At 37.7% G+C, this 21357-nt stretch overlaps 1 protein-coding gene across 1 annotated transcript in view; it reads right to left on the bottom strand.

Annotated features, from left to right (window-relative positions):
• LOC145684319 (ATP-binding cassette sub-family C member 5-like) overlaps window positions 1–21357 on the bottom strand; it is a 181973-nt gene that overhangs the window by 78668 nt on the left and 81948 nt on the right. The window contains exon 13 of the mRNA XM_081756510.1: window positions 7746–7897. Within this exon, the coding sequence (XP_081612636.1) occupies window positions 7746–7897 (152 nt within the window). The remainder of the gene's footprint in view (window positions 1–7745; window positions 7898–21357) is intronic.

A 21357-nucleotide genomic window follows, 5' to 3' on the forward strand; every position in this document is an offset into this window, starting at 1 on the left:
ATAAATACAGTGAAACCTATGTTTGCCTTGCATCGTCAGTTCCACTGGAAAGTAACTACAGGTGGCCTATAGAGAAAAGAACTATATATACAGGAGACGATTCCTTATACGAAATGAAAGAAAAAAGTTCTAATAAACATGGGCCGAAAAATGCCTCCTTTCAGAGTTATGATCCATTGAAAATTCGAAAAATCATTTTTCAAAACTCCCTAACTTAGAAACTATAGGACCTATCCCAAGCAGTTTAAGGAATTACACAGGAACTAGTATGTGCTTTATCTAAATATCCATGTTTTACCATCTTCCGTTGTCGTGAAAGGAACTGTGAAAAGGAAGTTGAAGTATAGGAATACTCCTTTAAGTACTAATGGTGCGTTCGTTTCGCTGGCACCAGTGAATTCTGAAACATGGATATTTAGATAGAGCGTAAACCAGTTCCTGTGTAATTCCTTAAACCGTTTGGGGGGAGTTTTGAAAAACGATTTTTCGAATTTTCAATGGATCATAACTCTGAAAGGAGGCATTTTTCAGCCCATGTTTATTAGAACCTTTTTCTTTCATTTCGTATAAGGAATCGCCTCGCAAAGTTTGTTGGTGGAGTTACCTACCACCCTGTATGTATAATCAAAAAGTATGGTGAATGTAGCTACACAGTGCCATCTATCGTTGTTGTACTCATTTCAACTAGTACGCCTGGTAGCATAAACCAAAGGTACAGACAGTGTCCACTTCGAACGAGTTGTGACATGTCAGTAGGCTTCCAGAGACAGAAGACTGAGGACACGTTAAGTGTCTGTCGCGCGCCAACATTAAGTTTTGTTCTAAGCCGCAAAGAAAGCGCCAAAGAAGCTCACGAAATGTCAAAATGAATATATGGCTATAAAGCGGTGGCATTAAAGACTGTTTATACGTGGTATGAGCGATTCAAAAGCGGCAAAGAGTCTGTTAAAAACGAGCAAATATCAAGACATCCTTCAACGTCAAAAAGAGATGAAAGCGTGCAAAAAGTGGCACAAATGACTTGTTCAAAGAGGCGAACAATTATTCGAAAGCTTTCCGAAGAACTAAACATATCGTATAGTTCCGTGAAAACCATTTTAATAGCGGATTATAAAGCCAAACGATTTCCTTCTTGACCACGAAAACGCGCTGTGCCACATCTTGCTTTTAATCCGCGAGTTTTTGGCTGAAAAAAAATGTTCCTGCCTGTCCATTCACTGTACTCTCCAGATATAGCACCATGCGACTTCTAGCTCTTTCCAAAAATTAAAACCGTGTTAAAAAAAAAAAAAAAACGATTTGACACCATTCTTGCCATTGAGAGGGCCACGACAGAGCAGCTGAACGCCCTTCCAGAAGAAGCCTTCCAGAAATGCTTCCAGTCATGTATTCAACGTTGGGATAAGTACATTGCTAGCCAAGCACAGTACTTTGAAGGAGATTAAATCAAATTCCATATACGCTTATTACTTTGTTTCTACTAAAATTATTTACCGTATTTTTTGATCTACCTCGTACATATATATATTGCAGAAACGAGTACTAGCAATATAAATTGTAAACATCGCACGTAATAAGTATTTATTTACAATTCCATGCTGGTCTAGTGGCTAGCTCGGGCACTTTTGATTCATGTAATCTTGTGTTCGATTCCTGATCGAACACCATTGAATACATTTCGGTGGTTCAGAATCCACCTTAAACCATAGGTCTATCTTTCATATAGACTCGGTGCTGTAACTACACATGTATAAACGGAATTTTACACTGAATTCTGATTTACGCCAGTATAACAACAAACAAATTATGATTTGTATGTTGCACCAACATTCTACGGTAATTGCCTGCAAAACTCTATGGTATATTTTTTATTGTTTTACCCCTTCCGTCTATAACGTTAAGATAATCCTTCCATAAGAACTACGAAAGACTTGGAACATACACGATACCTCATCCTCTAAATAGTGCAATACCAGCAAGCAACGGGATAAGACAGAAGACTTGAACCCTTGTCAGCGAACGTAAATGTTCGTTAGTAAATTCTCTATGTCTGTGTGTGTGTGTGTTATTTACGAATTTTTCATTTTTGAGCCCTCCATTCGACAAAGCATCAAAAACTATTTGAAAGAAGTTATGGAATTTTTCGCGTCACTTTTACCGTTCCCGAGATATTGGCCAAAAAAGTTTTGATTTCCTGAGATTTAAGGAGCCATATCTCGGGAACCGTAAGTGATAGATAGACCATATTGGTGTTGATAAATACTAAGAGAATGGTGAACATTTTGGTACCAAATAGTAACCGGTGGCCACTGGCCAACTGGCTACCGTTCCCTAAATATTGGCCAAAAAAGTTCGGATTTCAGGAGATTTAAGGAGCCATATCTCGGGAACCGTAAGTTAGAGAGAGATGATATTTTGCGAAGTTTTCAATTTTGAGCCCTCCATTTTGAGCAAGTGTTTTGGTAAAACGAAATACCGTAGAACGTTTTAACAGAACTCTTACACAAAACATGTGGAAAAAAATTTAGTACTCAAGCAAATTATACATGGACAGATATAATACACGAATTGTTTAATGAGTATAATAATAAAGTACATAGAACCATTGGTATAAAACCTGCAGAATAATAATAATAATAATAATAATTTTTTTTAAGTTCGTTCTGGCAATGCTCTTGGAGCATTCTCAACTGGTCTTTTTTCAGTCTTCTAACACTTTGCAACAAGAATCTGACTTTTATTTGTTAGTGTGATCGTGCTGCAAGTGCCTTTCGGAAATAAAATACTTCGAACAGATAAAGAAATATATACATCAATATTCCAATAAATCAGTCTGGACTAGACAATCAAATGTATTGAAAATGTAGAATATAAAATGAGAAAGCTTAATGGAACTGATCTGTTCACACACTTCCCGATAACAGACATAAGTAATAAACAATACCATAAACTCCTACATTGTCGACCACGTCACTCTCAATGGACAAGTTTTTCCTCCTCCCTTGGGATTATTGACCATCCAAAACAAAGCAATAGTAAAAGATCATCTGAGATACAAGAATATCACATACATAGTCAAAGAATTCAGTTTGGCACTGTAGGTGTCTAATACAGGGTGTTTCAAAACAACAACAACAACGTTTGGGAGGTGATTTCTGGCATCAAGATAAGACAAGTACAGACCAACCTGGGTGCACAAACGCTTCCTTTATGAGTTATAGGCTGCCGAAAACATTAGAAAGTAAACTTTAAAGGTCCATAGTTCTAAAACTATGGGACCTACCGTAGTCGGGTCCAAGACTTCACTTAGCAATTCATATGTGCGCTATCCAAAAAATACATGTTTCAGAATCCTAAGGTACTTACACGACAATTTTTATAGAGGGAGTTTGGCTACAGGCACAAGTACACACTACCTACCTCTATAAAAATGGTTGCGGAAGTACTGCAGGAAACATGAATATTTGGATAGGGCACATACTAGTCCCTAAGTCAAGTCTTGACCCGACTATGGTAGGTCTCATAGTATTGGAGCTATGGACCTTTAAAGTTCATTTTTTTTTTCATGTTTTCGACAGTCTATAACTCCAACAGGAAGCATTTGTGCACCTAGGTTGGTCTATACTTTTTGTCTTGTCTTGGTGTCAGGAATCACCTCCCAAACGTTGTTGTTGTTTTCAAACACCCTGTATACAGAGATAAACTAAACATTAGCAGGATATGAGTAATGTTACTTTTAATGCGGCCAAGGTACTAAATTGGTGATAAAATTACAGAGTAATTAGCAATGCCTTATAAAAAAAAAATGCAAGTTCCAGATGAATGAGGTTACATTAGCCACAAGATCTTACTGTATGTATGCATTGATTAAAATGTACAATGTCAAAAACAAGATGAAAAAAATACTTTAACAAAATGTTGAAGTAGAATATACCCTTCTGAAAGACCATCTGATAGAAGTCTGCACGGGCTCGCCCATAGGCCTACAAAGCGTATCACTTCGGGCCCGGGCCGTAAATTTTTAAATATACCATATTTCTCGGGACTTTTCGGGCCTAACTTTCTAAATATACTGTACAACGATATATATTGCATCGTTCTTTCTGGAGAACTTTTAAAACACTACTGCGAAATTAAACCTCTAATTGATGTAAATAAAAATACAATTTTGTGTTAATTATTTTCTGTAATTCGGGTTTATTTCGGGCTCATTTAGTTATTATACGAGCTGGGGACGGGCTCGGGCCTAAATACTAAAACTTATTTCGGTTTAGGGTCGGGTCTCACATTGTAAATTCACGGGCCAGGCCGGGCCCGGGCTAAAAATTCCGGCCTGTGCAGTCCTCTACCATCTGATAAAGACGAAAAAAAAAAGTTCTACGGAAATTTACATCTTGACTCAAATTCTCATTAAATTTAGGAAATACTGTTTAGCAGCAATTTACTATAAAATTAAATATTTTACGTGCTTCACTTATGTTCCCAGATTCACCCGTTCATCACATTTTCTATTATTTTTAGAAGTTGTTTCTTTGAGACATTGCTGTGTGAACATATATATATATATATATATATATATTATATATATATATATATATATATATATATATATATAAGTAAGGTACAAAAAAGAAAATATAATGTTAAGAAAATTCAAATACTGCGATTAAATTTTAGACTTCTTTCCACATTTTCCAGGTCCAAAAGTAAATTCAAGGTTTTCTACATCAGTAGACCTTTTGCCGAAGTAGCATCGAGGTAGCTGATGAGTTGACCACATGTCTCAAAACCGTGTTTTACACCATCAGCTTATACACTACTATTTATGAAAACTGCAATACCCAGAGAGACCTATGCTACAACAATGAAATTTATTCCAGAGATTAGATACATGACAAGATACAAATGATTAGAATTACAGAACTGTAATCACCTATGACCCTGAAAAATCAGTATCTTGTGAATCCACCACGTGCTGAGATCAGCGCCTCTATACGTCCTTGCATGGAATCAAGAAGGTACTGGATATCTTCCTAGGAGATATTCTGCCACCCGGTTCGTACCCGAGTCCACAAGGCATGCAGATTTACCGGTGGCGGATTGTAACGAAGAAGTTTGTGACCAACCATTTCCCAGAAATGCTCGATGGGCGACATATCAGGAAGCCAGCATTGCTAAAAGTAATGATACCTGGCGTTCAGTGAAGAAAACTTGCACATTTCTCGCTACATGGCTTTGCACTATCCTGCTGAAATATGGCGTTTGGAGTTGCCTGTAGGTAGGGCATCGCCCCGGGCTCTAAAATATCACCGGTTTCTGTTCAAATTGCCCTGGATGAGTTGCAATCGCATGTTGTAACCAATGGCACTCCACACCATCACACTGAACGTTTGTTCACTATGACGCTCAACAATGCAAGCGGGCAGATTGCGCTCACGACGATAGGTCGTACGCGTATGCGGTCATCACTGTTGGACAGGCTGAAACAGGACTCATCCGAAAACACCACACGTAACCATTCAGCATACCAGTGACGATATTTGCGTGCCCATATCAGTCTGATGCGTTTTTGGCTTCTGGTCAAGGGGAGCCGTGGCAACGGTCGGACCAGTACAGTCTTCAGCAAACGATGTCGAATAATCGACGCAGACATAGAAACACCCGTAACAGTACTCCAGCATTGAGCCAACAGTTTGGGTACCGCTGTCCGGTTCATTATGGCCATCCGGACAATGTGTCTGTCATCCTGTGCTGTGGTCACACTGCGTGGTCTAGTCCTTGCCTGTCACTTTGTACGACCCTCTTCAGTTCACTGCTTCCACACACGCATCACTGTCGTCGCAGTAATGTCCTGTACGAGCAGCAATTTCATGGTATGACAAACCCGCTTCCTTCTGACTGATTATTCTGCCTCGTTTGAACTCACTCAACTGCGTATATTGCGCCCATTGATGTCGCTGAGGCATGCTGGCACTTTCCAACGTGTTTCCACTTTGACCACTATCCACTGCCTACCTGCGACATACACTGACCTTGTGTGGTACCACTCGGAGTACAGAGGAGAGCGTTCTGCTTGCCGTACGTAGACGCAATTTGTCTAAACTTTTCATCACTTCCTCCTAAAACTTCCTTACACATATTCACAAAGTTTGGATTCATTCGGGCCATTCGTTCTGGGTGTTGCAATTTTCATAAACGGAAGTGTATTAGTGAGGTGTGAATAAATTTATAGTTAGATGGTGAGTGATTTCTACAAACATGCTGTTCAATCTGGCTGTTGTAGCCAGAACTACAACTTTTACAATACTATTTTATCCATGTTTAAAAGTAATAATAATATAGCTCCACATATTTGGAGAGTGAACTCTACGAGTAGGGAACAGACAAAAGCAATACGCTAATAATATTTAACTATTTAAAAAGGCAAAAACATTCTACCTTACATCCTTGTCCTGAATTATAACACACACACACACTGTGACTCTCTCGCCTCTTCCTCGGAGTTAACTGTTTCGGCTGCATTGCTAAACGTGTCATACTGAAGCGATATTTCACTCTGGAGAAATCTTTAACTCGAAATAAAAATACCTTTCAAAATCAAAACTTTATAAAAGTTCACTTCACGCTTCTATGTTATAATGGTCAAAAATGGCTAAAAAATGTTTGAAAACCCGTTACTAGATAGAAAAAAAAAAGAAGTTTTACAAACATTTAATGAGCTGGACACATGTTCAAATTATACTCGTAATTAAAATGGTTGAGAGAGTTAAAAAGTTCTGTCTCAAACAAAACAGCAAATGTACAATATGTTGATTCTCTTAATAGATACGAAAAATCTACATTTAAATATTTGTGAAACACTTTTCTGCCCCTGTAATGCGTCTTTTGAACAGGAACATTTCAGCAATTTTATCCAACAGAACACGGAAGCGTGGAATAAACTTATATAAGTTTTAATTTTAAAAGACACCTTATTTCGAGTTACAGACTTTTCTACAATGAAAAGTTTTTTCAATGTAACATACACATATCAGCACACCAGAAAAATTTACACGAGGAAGAGTCCTACACAGTACGTGTTATAATTTATTGCAAGGATCTACGGTAAAATGTTTGTGTCTTTTTAAATATTAAATATACATCCTATAGAATCTATTGGTAATACAGTAGACTCCCGAGTATCCGGTTTGCGACTATCCGACCTAGTTTTCTTTTATCGTAATTAAATGAGGAAGGCAAGGCGCTGCATTGGCAACATTGCCAAGGCATTGGAAGCGAACGTCTGCTACGAACCTCTTAAGTATCGTGTGCAAAATACAAGTGGTGACAGGAAAAGAGCAGCATTCTGCTCCTTGTTCATTGTTTTGTCAATGTGTAACGGAATTCAATACAGAACGCTTACCGCTATTCCTGATTATAACTGTACAATACATATTCTTTAACTTACTTGTTCCCTAATAAATTCTTGAAACGTGCAGTGCAATACATAAACATTTATAAACTACGAGCACAGAGCCAAATACGAAGTGAGAAAATACGTACTGTATTATAACAGTGAGTTTTGGCATAAAAACTTGGTCTTCTGGTATTGGTGGGGCAAAGAAATCAGTTCATAGAACTCTGGCCTATCCGGCTTTTTCGTTATCCGGGCTGCCCTGCCGCCACATTGGGCTAAATACTCGGGAGTCTACTGTATTTAAGTATTTAAAAAATAAAACATATATTATTATCTAATAATTACTTACAGTGAATTTCTCTTAGATGTTTTGCTTCTTTGGTTTTTGTTCTCCATTTGTACCATTTCCCATGCAAAAGTTCCATTAGTTATGCAAACAGACTGTGATCTATCTATAGGCTTTGCGACATAAGGGTTTATTTCTTCTAGAAGGAGAACGCTCTTTCATATATGGATCAGGGAAAGAAAAGGTAACAGAAAAAAACGGTTAGAAAGCTTACTTATTACTTCAAAATACACAACAATTTTCCTACATACAAGATGTACTGAAACTGAAGGAGTCAAAAGGATAGATACTCAAACGTGCAGTGCATGTCAATCAAGGACATGGCGCTTGTTTCTGTATTGCATTCACACTGAGACGATCAAACATGAAGCTCAATCAAATTGCTAGTTGTATACTGTTAACACGTTATTGGAAAAAAAGAAATTAAAGCTACAAAAGTTAAAAAGCAATCTGTACTGTGGAATGAGAGAGAACTCAATATTCGAACAGCTCAAAAATGATTTAAGCGATTCTGGGCGGAGTTCATTAGTCTTGGTCGGAAGATCAATTGCGTCGAACAGAATTTACCGGAGCTGATTGTAATGACCGACCCACGCACACACGTACGTGTCAACTGGCAACACAGGTGGGATCAGCCCAAAGTATAGTGTATTGTGATGACCGATCCACGCATACGTACACGTCAAATCTGTAAGTTTAACGTCTCACGATTATGCCGGTTAGGCTAAAGGAGACGGTGATAATGAGAAATAAATGAAATGGTGGAATGAAGAAAGTGGGAGGAAACGTGAGAACCCCGAGAAAACCCACGAGCACGGTGTTTGTCCACCAGAGTCCACACGGCGCGAGCTGGAATCGAACCAGGGACCCCAAGCACCGGAGGTGAACGCTCTACCACTGAGCCACCGCGCCCCCCTTCGTACACGTCAATTGGCAACACAGGTTGGGATTACCTCAAAGTACAATGTGTTGTGATGACCGATCCACGCACACGTACACGTCAATTGGCAACACAGATGTGATCAGCACAAAGTACAGTGTGTTGTGATGACCAATCCACGTATACGTACGTCAATTGGCAACACAGATGAGGTCAGCCCAAAGTACAATGTATTGTGATGACCGATTGACGCATACGTCAATTGCGAACACAGATGGAATCAACTCAAAGTACAGGGTGTTTTGACGACTAATCCACGCACGTAGCCATCAATTGGCAACACAGATGGGATCAGACCACAGTACATGTGTGTTGTGATAACCGATCCACACACACGTACACGTCAATTGGCAATACAGATGGGATCAGCCCGAAGTACAGTGTGTTGTAATCTTCGTCAATTTGGGTTTGCCTGTAGATGGCGCTGGCCTGCGTCCCACGAGCTGACACGGGAAAATGATGTAGGGATGATAATTGTTAAAAAAAAATCTTCAAATTGATAGTAACACTGAATTTTAGATGGAAAATGAAAAGGCAGCTCGGTTGCTAGAATTTTATTTATCTTTTTGTTTGATTATTATATGGTTGCTATCCGACATGCGGGTCGTTAAACATATACAGCGTATTACAAACATCTGTCACAATATTTTGGGAATAGATTTCTTATATCAAAATAAGAAACAAAGTTCATATGGACCTGTGCTCAGAAGTGCGTAGTTTCGTAGTTATAGGGTTCCAAAAACGTGAAAAAAAAATAACTTTAAAGGTCCACAGTTCCACTACTATAGGACCGATCGTAGTCAGGTCAAGACGTCGCTGAGAAACTAGTGTGTGAACTAGGGATGTGCAAAACCGGTTTTCATAAAAACCGAAACCCGAAAAACCGACATTTCGGTTTTCTCCAAAACCGGTTCGGTTTTTCACCGAATCCAGTTTCGATGAAAACTTTTCGAAAACACATAAAACTATTTCCGTGGAAATGGATTCGGTTTCCGGAGAACAACGAAACACCATTCTGGTCAGAAATAGAACAAATTTTGAAAAAAAAAACGGAATCGGGTTTTGAAGAAAACCGAAACCGGATCAGGTGAAAAACCGAACCGGTTTTGAAGAAAACCGAAACCGGTTTCGGTGAAAACAGTTTTTTTTGAAAATTTCCAAAAACCGGTTTCGGTTTTTCTGAAAACCGAAAAACCGGTTTTTGTGCCCACCACTAGTGTGAACTATACAAATATCCATCTTTCAGAATCTCCGGTGCTTGCGCAATCATTTTTAGGGAGGCTGTTTGGGAGTACTTGATCACTCTGCACTTACCTCTCTAAAAATTGATGTGCAAGTGCTGGAGCATTCTTAAACATGGATATTTGAATAGTTCACATACCAGTTCCTCAGCGATGTCTTGACCCGACTACGATAGCTTCCATAGTAGTGGAGCTAGGAACTTATAAATTTAACTTATTTCACGTTTTCAGCACCCTATAACTCCGAAACTATCTGCTTTTTAGCACAGGCCTATATGAGCATTTTTTTCCTTTTATTTTGATGTGAGAAATCTGTTCACAAAATATCGTGACACATTTTCTTAATATCTTGCATTTGAAGAAGAAAGATGATAGCAGTAGAATTAGTGAAATAAAAGCATGGCTCTTATTTGAAATACCATTGCTGTGCTTCTTACGATAAAGGATTGTTTTTATATTGAATTATAGGAGATACAGCTGTGAACCTACGTACAAAGTCGAGATAAGTTACTAGAAATTAAATACAACACTTATTAGGATATTTCGCTCAATTTAATGTTCCCGAAAAGTATGTGTCTCTCAGTTTCTTTACACCTTGTATAGACAGCAAAAGGGGAACTACAAATAATTATGTATTTATATTATACACTCTATTAACTAATAATTAACACAGTCTACACTTTCATTGATTGAACAGGTTATATATTACTTTACATATTGTTTTCATAATTGTTAATTCTTTACTTTGACTTCAATGAAACTTGCTTTTATGTTTTATCTAAATAACAATAATAATAACATCAATGTTATATTAAATATAGTACACTGCTATATAAAATCTTATTTTTAAATTACAAGAAAACAAGAATAAAATAGATACATAAACAAAATAGATTCATGCTTTTCAACGAAAATATATATATACATACGGTCATGCAAATGTATACTAAACCACTAATGCATGCATGTACACATATCTATAAAGCAGAACATAAGCTAAAAGCATATAAGCAATAAAATTTAGAGGAAACGCAACTAACAAAAGGAAGGAAGGAATGTAAATTATATTACAATTTAAAAATTAATTAATACTTTATTTTTTTCGTGTTGTTACAAACATGCTTGTCTAATGTTTAAAATAAGATTATAAAAACCTCTTTATATATTATATAGGGTGTTACAAAAGTGGGTAGTTTTGGAGTTATGGGGTCCCGAAAACATGAAACAAGTGAACTTTAAATGTTCATAGCTCCACTACTATGGGACCTATCGTAGTCGGTTAAAGACATGTTTAAGAATGCTCCAGTACTTGTACACCAATTTCTAGAGAGGTAGATGGAGAGTGATCAAGCACTCCCAAATAGCCTCTCTAAAAATGATTGTGAAGTACTGGAGTTTCTGAAAGATGTATATTTGGATAATTGACATACTAGTTCCTCAGTAATGTCTTGACCCAACTACGATCGTTCCTATAGTAGTGGAACTATGGACCCTTAAAGTTCATTTTTCCACGTTTTCGGCACCATATAACTACGAAACTATACACTTCCGTCTGTCCACGGGTCCATATGAACTTTTTTCTTATTTTGGTGTAAAGAATGTATTCCCAAAATATTACGACTAATATTTGTAACACGCTGTATATATATATATATGGACTACTTTGAAACACCTTTGTAACTTTTAAGTTAATAGATTTTTTAAAAAAACGTGAAATTTTTACAATGTAAATATCGACAGCAAGGGACTGTTTTAGGATATTGTGCACACATTTTTATGAACACCTCGTACAAAATTTTAACTTTTTTTTTTTTTTTTTTGTCTATTAATTTAAAAGTTACAAGTACGTTTCAAGGTAATGAACCATCCTGTATATATATATATATATAATGTATGAATCAAATTACTCTCCATATCACACTTTCAAATCATATAGTATTTGATTTTGATTTTATTTATAATGAAGAAAAGAATATTATTTAACTTTGGCCAATTTTATTATATATATATATATATATATATATATATATATATATATATATAAAGGCATACTATCATGAAAATAGTTTTATCCTTGTACAGTAACCGTTACGTACACTTCCCAATAAATCCCAGTAGACAGGTTAAAGTAACTTAACAGATTAGTTAGCTCGAGAAAAAATCATTCTGTTTTAACTGATGAATTACATTACGATGAAATACTTCAAAACGTACGCAATCTATTTAAATATATATATATATATACACCAAGGATACCTGCCCAAATATCTGATCTTTGGACTTGGTTGAAATCTTACACGGAGACTGAATGCACTATCTTCTATATAATTCACATCAACAAAGTTTAATAGGTGATGCAAATCATTTTAAGATAATTCACGAATTACCAACAAAAGACAGTTTATTTTATTAAAACTTCTCTTTGAAAACAAAGCCCGAAATTTGTTGCGATTCGTCGTTTTTAATAAATGAGAATACGTGTGATTCGTTTAGAAGCTAATGAAGTTCCCTGTTGTTTAATCTGTAGGTATATATGAATATGTTTAATCGGTATGTGTTGATATCCATGCAATTATATCTAGATTCATTACATCAAGTACAATTAAATTTCCACAGAATTGTTTAGAATATTCTAGATAGCTTTCAGCTTAATACTTTTAACATCTGGTTTCATATGAGGCTTTCCGGGTAGTAAAGGCGAGCTTCAACCAAGTTACGTGTAATCTGAACGCCCCGAAGTTACACTTGTGGTGTTTTGAGGAGTAATACCAAACTGCTCTATTGTAGTCAGTTCTCGTTAGAATTAGAATTAGGAATTAGATTTCTGGGCTTTCGGCATCTATGGCCATGTTAGCCCGTCACTAAGATTAGGACTAGAAATTAGATTTCTGGGCTTTCGGCATCTATGGTCATGTTAGCCCGTCACTAAGATTAGGACTAGGAATTAGATTTCTGAGGTTTCGGCATCTATGGCCATGTTAGCCCGTTACTAAGATTAGGATTAGGAATTAAGATTTCTGGGCTTTCGGCATCTATGGCCATGTTAGCCCGTCACTAGGATTAGGATTAGGAATTAGATTTCTGGGCTTTCGGCATCTATGGCCATGTTAGCCCATCACTAGGATTAGGATTAGGAATTAGATTTCTGGGTTTTCGACATCTATGACTGTGTTAACCCGTCACGCATGAGGGATGACGTCCCTCGGAAATCACACTATCAGGGGAAAGGACTGGGGAAGGAAGGAAGCGACCTGGGACTTGATATTTGCCTGGTGTGAATGAGGAAAACTTCATTTAAGATGGAAAGCTTTTTACACTTTTTCGACCAAGTGCCCCACCGGAAATCGAACCCGAGACCTCTGGCACCGAAGGCGAGAGCAATAGCGAACCATTTCACTTCTAGTAATGGACTGATCTTAAGTTTTGTTGCCGAGATGTTTATTACGTTAGAAAAACAATGAAATGAGATCTTTTCATTTTGATCAAGTTCCACGTTTATCTCCTTTAGGCTAAAAGAGACAGATGATTAAAGGAAGTAGATGATTATCAAAGAATGGTGGAATAAGAATGTAGAAGGAAATGTGACAAGCCCGAGAAATCCCAACGTTACGATGTTGTCCTCTACAAACTGACGTAGCACGAAAACGAACCTGGACCCCTTATACCAAAGATGGGTGCTTTCCTGGTAAGTCATCGTGCCCCTTCATTGCGTCATAGTCTAGCATGCTTCGATAATAAGCTCAGTAGCAGTTGCATAATAAGCGGTTGTGGTGATGAAACTATCTATGATTAACGCAAGTGACAAACTGGACCGGGACTCGCACCTGGGAGCTCCGGCATACCGTGCCGATGCATTAACCACTATACGCCATCCAGTCCGCTTCCCAGATCAACCATCCACTCTCTCATCTCGAACCACCTGAATTGTATCACAAACCCCTGCTGTAATTGACAATCTTGTGTCCATATACCGAGCACCTTACGATGGTTGTGATTTCATATATACTAATGAAAGGAGGAACCGATATTTTTACACACCAGAATTCTGTATAAGTGCCAATTCTGTACCACACAGAATGAAAAAGTGACTGACTGGACGAGACTTAAGCACGGGACCTCCGGAATACCGTGTCAATGGGTTAATCACTACACCACTCAGTCCGTTTCACTATTTAACTGGTGTGTAAAAAAAATAGTTTGTTTCCTTCTTTCATTAGTTTATATGAAATCAGAACTGTCATAGGTGCTCGATATATGGACACAGGATTGTCCAATCACAGCAAGGGTCTGTGGTACAACCCACGTGGTCCAAGATGAAAGCACCGACCTCAAGAGTGAGTGGCTGTTCAGGGAAGCGGACTGGGTTGTGTAGTGGTTAACGCATCGGCACGGTATGCCGGAGATTCCGGGTTCGAGTTCCGGTCCAGTCAATCACTTTTTCACTCTTTGTATGTTATTGAATTTGCACCTATAAAAGATTCTAGTGTGTGTGAAAAAAAAATAATAATAACTCCACATATAATAAAATTTTAATATGCCCATGTTTACGGTCAATCTTAAATCGAAGCTATTTATCCATACTAGCTGTATCTACGAGGAATGATCAGAATGTAAAGTTACAAAGCCAGCAGTGAAACATGTATAGATTATTTCATACAACCAATAGCGATGGCCTCCTTAGGTGCTCCTGCAAGTGCAGAAATAGGTGAAAGTCACTTGGAGTGAGGTCCGGGTTGTAGGGAGGGTAGTCTATGATGTCCCAGCTGTGTTCAGATATGTTTAATGCCATGCTGGCTCGGCCACTGCGCTCCCCGCCGCGGCGGTGACGTTTTCGCTACCAGCCAAAACTTTTCGACATCATTCTGCGACATGCTGACAAGACATTACAGTCTCTCCGTAAACCTCTACCAACTGCCGGTGAATTTCAGCCGCGGTTACGTGTTTCCCCCACAAAAATGGAATAATTGAGCGAACTTCTTCGCGAGACCAGTTTTCCAAACAAGTCGCCATTTGTGTTTGCATATAACTAGCGTCATAGGTGAAACGAGTGGCTGAAACTGCACAGCTGCCAACTTCATGTATTACTATTACCGCACACTCCTCATTCCTCTGTAACAGACGAAACTCCAGGAATATCGACCTTGCAACCTAGTTTCTGATCCTTTCTCGTACTTCTAATCCCACTCTGGTTTACCTATACGTATATTGGAAAGTAAGCATCTAATAAATAAAGTACAGGTACACTCATGTCCAAAATTATTGTCGCATATCTATAAATATGTTGTTGTAGGAATATAATTTAATAACGAATTCGCCTGGTATTTCTTATAATGTTAATATGTGTATAATCGGCAAAGACATGTATGGGGCAAATTTCATGTCAAAAGAGCAGTAAATAAGAGCAATAAAACGAAAATAAAACTTTTTTTCCATCTAGCAAGATTTTGTTTTACTCATTCTAATTTTCGTATTTATAATTCTTTTCCTATGAAATTTACCACAAATATAATTTCCCGATTATACATATAGTATCAGTATTAAAAGTACCCTGCAAAATCATTATTAAATTATATTCTTACAAGAAGACAGTTATAGATATGCGACAATCATTTTGGGCATGAGTGTACTTAAAAAAAGGGTTTTAATTAAAATACAGATATTTCAAAACGCAAGATCACAGCACAAAGGATAGTTTCCGAAGTTAACATACTCTTAAAAAAGAGCTTAAATTAAACTTGGATTAAAGAAACCATAATAAATCCTGGCACTATATTACATCATCGTGCAAATACGATTTTTGCAAAAGGTGATTTATATTTACGCACTTTAACTTCTATCCTTATATAAGGGCAAACTTAACCATCAAAGTTTACATTCCTTCTCGAACCAATAGTTTCTGGTAGCACTGTTTTCTGCTCGATGGAAAGAAAATTAAAGGGCAGAAACAAAAAATATTTTTTAAAAAAAATACGGATACATTTGTTTCTGAAATAAAGAAATAGGTACAATTTGCAACTATCAAATTACCCTTCGAGGAAGATAAAAGAGCAAAAGAGTCGCTGAATATAATCTGAAATTTCTTGTCCTTTGCAGTACGGAGATAAGTTAGTCTCAATACTCATAAATTGATCTGTGTTGCGAACTATTAGGTTGGTTGAGTGACAACCCATTGAGAAGTGAATACATCTCGCAGACGCAGAAGCTGAAAATGACGGCTGAAGCAAAGATTATCTTGTGTTTTAGAATCTTTATATTACTTCAATTTGTACTTGTTTTGATATATTCAGCTTTATTTTTAAATAGAGAATAACTGGAATATGAGAATTATTTGAAACTAAGAAACAATACATCTGAAGGTATCGTGTACAGCACAAGTTATGAATCTACAATTAAATTATCTCGGAGTCTTTTGAAATATCATTATGTGCTTCGAAGAGTGATCAGAAAGTAAGGTTACAAAGCCTGCAGTGAAACAAAAAAATGAAATGAAACCTTTCAGTTTTACGTCCCACAGTTATGCCGGTTAGGCTAAAGGAGACGGTGATGATGAGTAATGAATGAAATGGTGGAATGAAGAAAGTGGGAGGAAACGGGAGAACCCCGAGAAAACCCACGCACGCGGTGTTTGTCCACCACAAAGTTCACTTGGCGGGGGCTGGGATCGAACCCGGGACCCCAAACACCAGAGGTGAACGCTCTACCACTGAGCCACCGCGGCCCCTGCAGTGAAACAAATATATTATTTCACACAACCAATACAGCCAACATATAGGACATACATTAGGTTGTTTTTCGACATAGTCTCCATATCGGTTCAGGCACTTGCCGCATCGTGGGATGAGTTTGAAGATTTCCTCCTGGCAAAAATCCTGCCCTTGCGTGTTCAGACACGTTGTCTCGAAATGTTTCACCTCCTGCAGAATATCGTGCATAATGTGACGAACGCTTCCAAATGACTTTTCCCATTCTGCTATCAGATGCCGTAACGTGATCCTCCCGTTGTCCTGAATCGGCTTCTCCACGCAAGCTATGTACAAATCTGTTGATGCTGTGTTGTGTCGGCCACTGCTCTCCTCGTCGGTGACGTTTTCTTAACCAGTCGCAAAGTTTCGACATCATTCTGCGACATGCTGACGATACATTACAGTTTCTTCATACACCTCTACCAGCTACCGGTGAATTTCATCCGCGGTTGTATGTTTCGCCCACAGAAATTACATAACTTAGCGGATTTCTTGGCGAGACCAGTTTTCTAAACGAGTCGTCATTTGTGTTTACATATAACTAGCGCCATAGGTGGCGGGTGGCTGAAACTCTGCACAATTGCCAAGTCTACGTATTAAAATTACCTCCTCATTTCTCTATAACAGACGAAACTCTAGAAATATCGGCCTTGTAACCTTAGTTTTTGATTCTCCCTCGTATAGGTGATTCATCCAAGACTTCTCAGCATCAGGAAAGAAAAGATACATGAAAAGAGTGAAGTTACTTTAGGTTTCAAACTACAAATACACGAAGCTCTGAGCAATCCCAGCAAATGAAATAACAGAGAAAAACCTGATTCCGCCGGGAAACAGAATACATAACCTTAGAGCAAACTAGTCTTATTTTTAGGTGTATATGTTGCATAAAATATAATGAAATGATTTACGATATATCAAATAGTTTTGCTATAGCTGTTGAACTGTTGACAATAATGAACAGCAAAACTTTACTTTCTAAACTATATATATAATATATAGATTTTGTCACATATTACAACATAAATACAGGGTGCATCAAAAAGTACTTTACAACTTTGAAAACTCATATTGATTTATTCACTTATCTTACAGACATGGTTTAGGTGTCATTTTGAAGCAAAATACATCAAGTTTTGACTCACGTAGTACACTAGTTCAGAAACAAGCCACTGCAAGCGTTAGCAGCAGTTGCTGCAAAGATGGCTACCTTTAATAGTTCCAAGCTTGCTAGCTGTGTGTTTTGTTTTGAAGAATTTAAGTTCACAGGTCCTGACATTTCTTGATTTCTTCTTTTGGGGACTCATCAAGGATACCGTGTTTGTTTCATCCTTACCGGCTTCTCTACCAGAGCTCAGACCTAGGTTCTACCTCGTAATTGCAACAAGTCACACCTGACATGCTGCAGCAGGTTTGGCAAGAAATCGACTTCAGATGGGATGTATGCCGTTTCAACAATTGAAGCCACATTGAACCTCTTTAGGTATAAGGTGGAAAAAATGATTTATTTTGCTACAAAATGATACCAAAACCATGTCTGTAAGCTAAATAAACAAATTAGTATGAGTTTTCAAAGTTGTAAAGTCTTTTTTGATACACTCTGTACATATATTGATCTAATTATACTTACATATAAGCGGTTATTTTTTTTATATAACGAAAAATGTGAAACACACTTAAATATGTGCTATGAGAAGTATCATCGCATTCCAAGTGAAGTGAGAAAGAAATCGACACAGCGATACTAAATAAAGGACTATGCTAACAAAAGCACAATTCCAAGTAGATTCTATTCGACGTAAAAATAAAATTAATTTAAAATTTCGACGAATAGTCGTTGCCAAACAAAATAAACCAGTTTATGCGTTCCTTCTGTCTAAAATAAATTTGTCTAATCTAAGTATCAAAATGGCGTTACTATTTTGGTATTTACTGAAAAAGAAAACAATTAGTACCCTCTTTCAGCATGCTCATAAGTTATTTTTGCTACTTCATGCTATCTACTGAAAACAATCCCTTGTTTAATGTTTACAATATAGTTCTAAAATACTGCAAGTAAACCCACTAAATCTACATTTTATTTATTTATTTATTTATAGTTCTAAAATACTGCAAGTAAACCCACTAAATCTACATTTTATTTATTTATTTAATTTATTTATTTATTTATTTTTTTTGGTAAGTTAATTCAGAAATCAAGAATTCATGCAAACAATAAAAATGCACTAAGCTTTTCGCACTGAAGCTTACAACGAGGATCAGATTAAAATTTACAGAAATTGTAGCCTCTTTTTGAATTTTAGGCAAGAATTTCAAATTTATCTAATTTTCATCGAGGGATTAATTTTCCGAATTATTCGCAGGCGATACTACAGGTTTCTTCAATGGATTCAACGCATAGCTTATTATAAAGATATTGTAATATTCTGTATGGTTGTCTTTATAAACAACTGACCAGGTGCATCGTACTACGCAGACGACTAATATACCAGTGAAACGATTGGTCATATAACGATGAAGGATTATCAGCGCCATCGCATTATCTGGAGCAGCTATATAATCAAAAATATTTCGGCAACAAGCATCAGTCTGCAACTGGTCAACCCTCCTTTAGCTTGCTTCGGAGCTCTGAAGGAAACGTAACCCAAAGGCTCTAGATTGCTCAAAACTCTAGGCTTCCTCTCAGCTTGATCAAAGCTTAAACTCCTAACCTCAGTCACCTAGCTTGCTTCGCAGCTCTATGATTCCTAACCTCCTCTCTGCTTGCGTGGAGCACTGTGGGTTGAGTTGATTTCGGGTTTAACGTTCCGTTCAGCAGCGAGGCTATATGAGACGTGGACCTACTGATTAACGTGGAATCCGAAAAACATAAGCTCCCGCCGGGAATCGAACCCGGGTCTCCCACGCCAAAGGTGGAGCACTGTGGATCTTAAATCCACTCCACTTAGCTTGATTCAAAACTCTATTGAGATCCTTTCCTAGGCTGCACGGATTTTGGGTCACCTCTCTTTACCCAGTACAAAAAATTTACATTATAGTGATATTTATGATATACTGTTTATAATAAATTTTCTAATGAGAACCAGCAGTAAGTAGAAAAAAAAAATTTAAAAAATCCAAACTGTAGTTTGCTCTACGTATGCTCTACCTATAATTGTACATGCAAAACTTTACAATATTCTACCACTGAACTAAACTCAACCATAATATCTGAAGAGTAAAGAAATACGTGAATCGAATACGTAGCAGTGGGCTAACTAATGATACCCAGCTTGTCCCTAAGCGTTATGCCATTTCTCTTTTGAGATTAGTGCTCAAGTCATTCAAATCACATGAACTGTATCACAACTACTGCTGCATTTGGACAATTTATTATTGTTCTATATGACTGAACACATACTCCTCAACGATAAATATGATTTCTGGTCTAAAGGTACAGATACGTTTTCCTTATGTGCAATATCAGAAACTCAAAAGCTCAGTCTGTGCTAAACTTTCTTTTCTTTCATTTCCTTATGGACGAAAACGGAAAACAGGCCACAAGAAAGGAAGTGTACTAACTTCTTTCTGCTTTAATATAAACACTTTCTCACCGCCTGGAGATCCATGAGAATAATTCCCGTCGTCTGCTCTGGCGAATCAGCGCAGACTCTGAGCTATCGTTGACGTCATATGGAGTACGTGCGAAAGACAAACTGATATGGCTGTAGAATAGTTGCCATGGTTCAACTTGCACTCAGCTGCCTGCAGCTAATCGTATAAAAGTACACTTGTATTGGCTATCGCACCAACAAAATACAGGTGGAAAGCGCATGAAGTACACTTGTATTGGCTATCGCACCAACAAAATACAGGTGGAAAGCGCATGAAGTACACTTGTATTGGCTATCGCACCAACAAAATACAGGTGGAAAGCGCATGAAGTACACTTGTATTGGCTATCGCACCAACAAAATACAGGTGGAAAGCGCATGAAGTACACTTGTATTGGCTATCGCACCAACAAAATACAGGTGGAAAGCGCATGAAGTACACTTGTAATGCTATCGCACCAACAAAATACAGGTGGAAAGCGCATGAAGTACACTTGTATTGGCTATCGCACCAACAAAATACAGGTGGAAAGCGCATGAAGTACACTTGTATTGGCTATCGCACCAACAAAATACAGGTGGAAAGCGCATGAAGTACACTTGTATTGGCTATCGCACCAACAAAATACAGGTGGAAAGCGCATGAAGTACACTTGTATTGGCTATCGCACCAACAAAATACAGGTGGAAAGCGCATGAAGTACACTTGTATTGGCTATTGCACCAACAAAATACACGTGGAAAGCGCGTGAAGTACACTTGTATTGGCTATCGCACCAACAAAATACAGGTGGAAAGCGCGTGAAGTACACTTGTATTGGCTATCGCACCAACAAAATACAGGTGGAAAGCGCATGAAGTACACTTGTATTGGCTATTGCACCAACAAAATACACGTGGAAAGCGCGTGAAGTACACTTGTATTGGCTATCGCACCAACAAAATACAGGTGGAAAGCGCATGAAGTACACTTGTATTGGCTATCGCACCAACAAAATACAGGTGGAAAGCGCATGAAGTACACTTGTATTGGCTATCGCACCAACAAAATACAGGTGGAAAGCGCATGAAGTACACTTGTATTGGCTATTGCACCAACAA

This window comes from Thermobia domestica, chromosome 4 (assembly GCF_964235325.1).
Source record: "Thermobia domestica chromosome 4, izTheDome1.hap1.1, whole genome shotgun sequence".
In the NCBI taxonomy this organism is placed as follows: Eukaryota; Metazoa; Arthropoda; class Insecta; order Zygentoma; family Lepismatidae; genus Thermobia; species Thermobia domestica.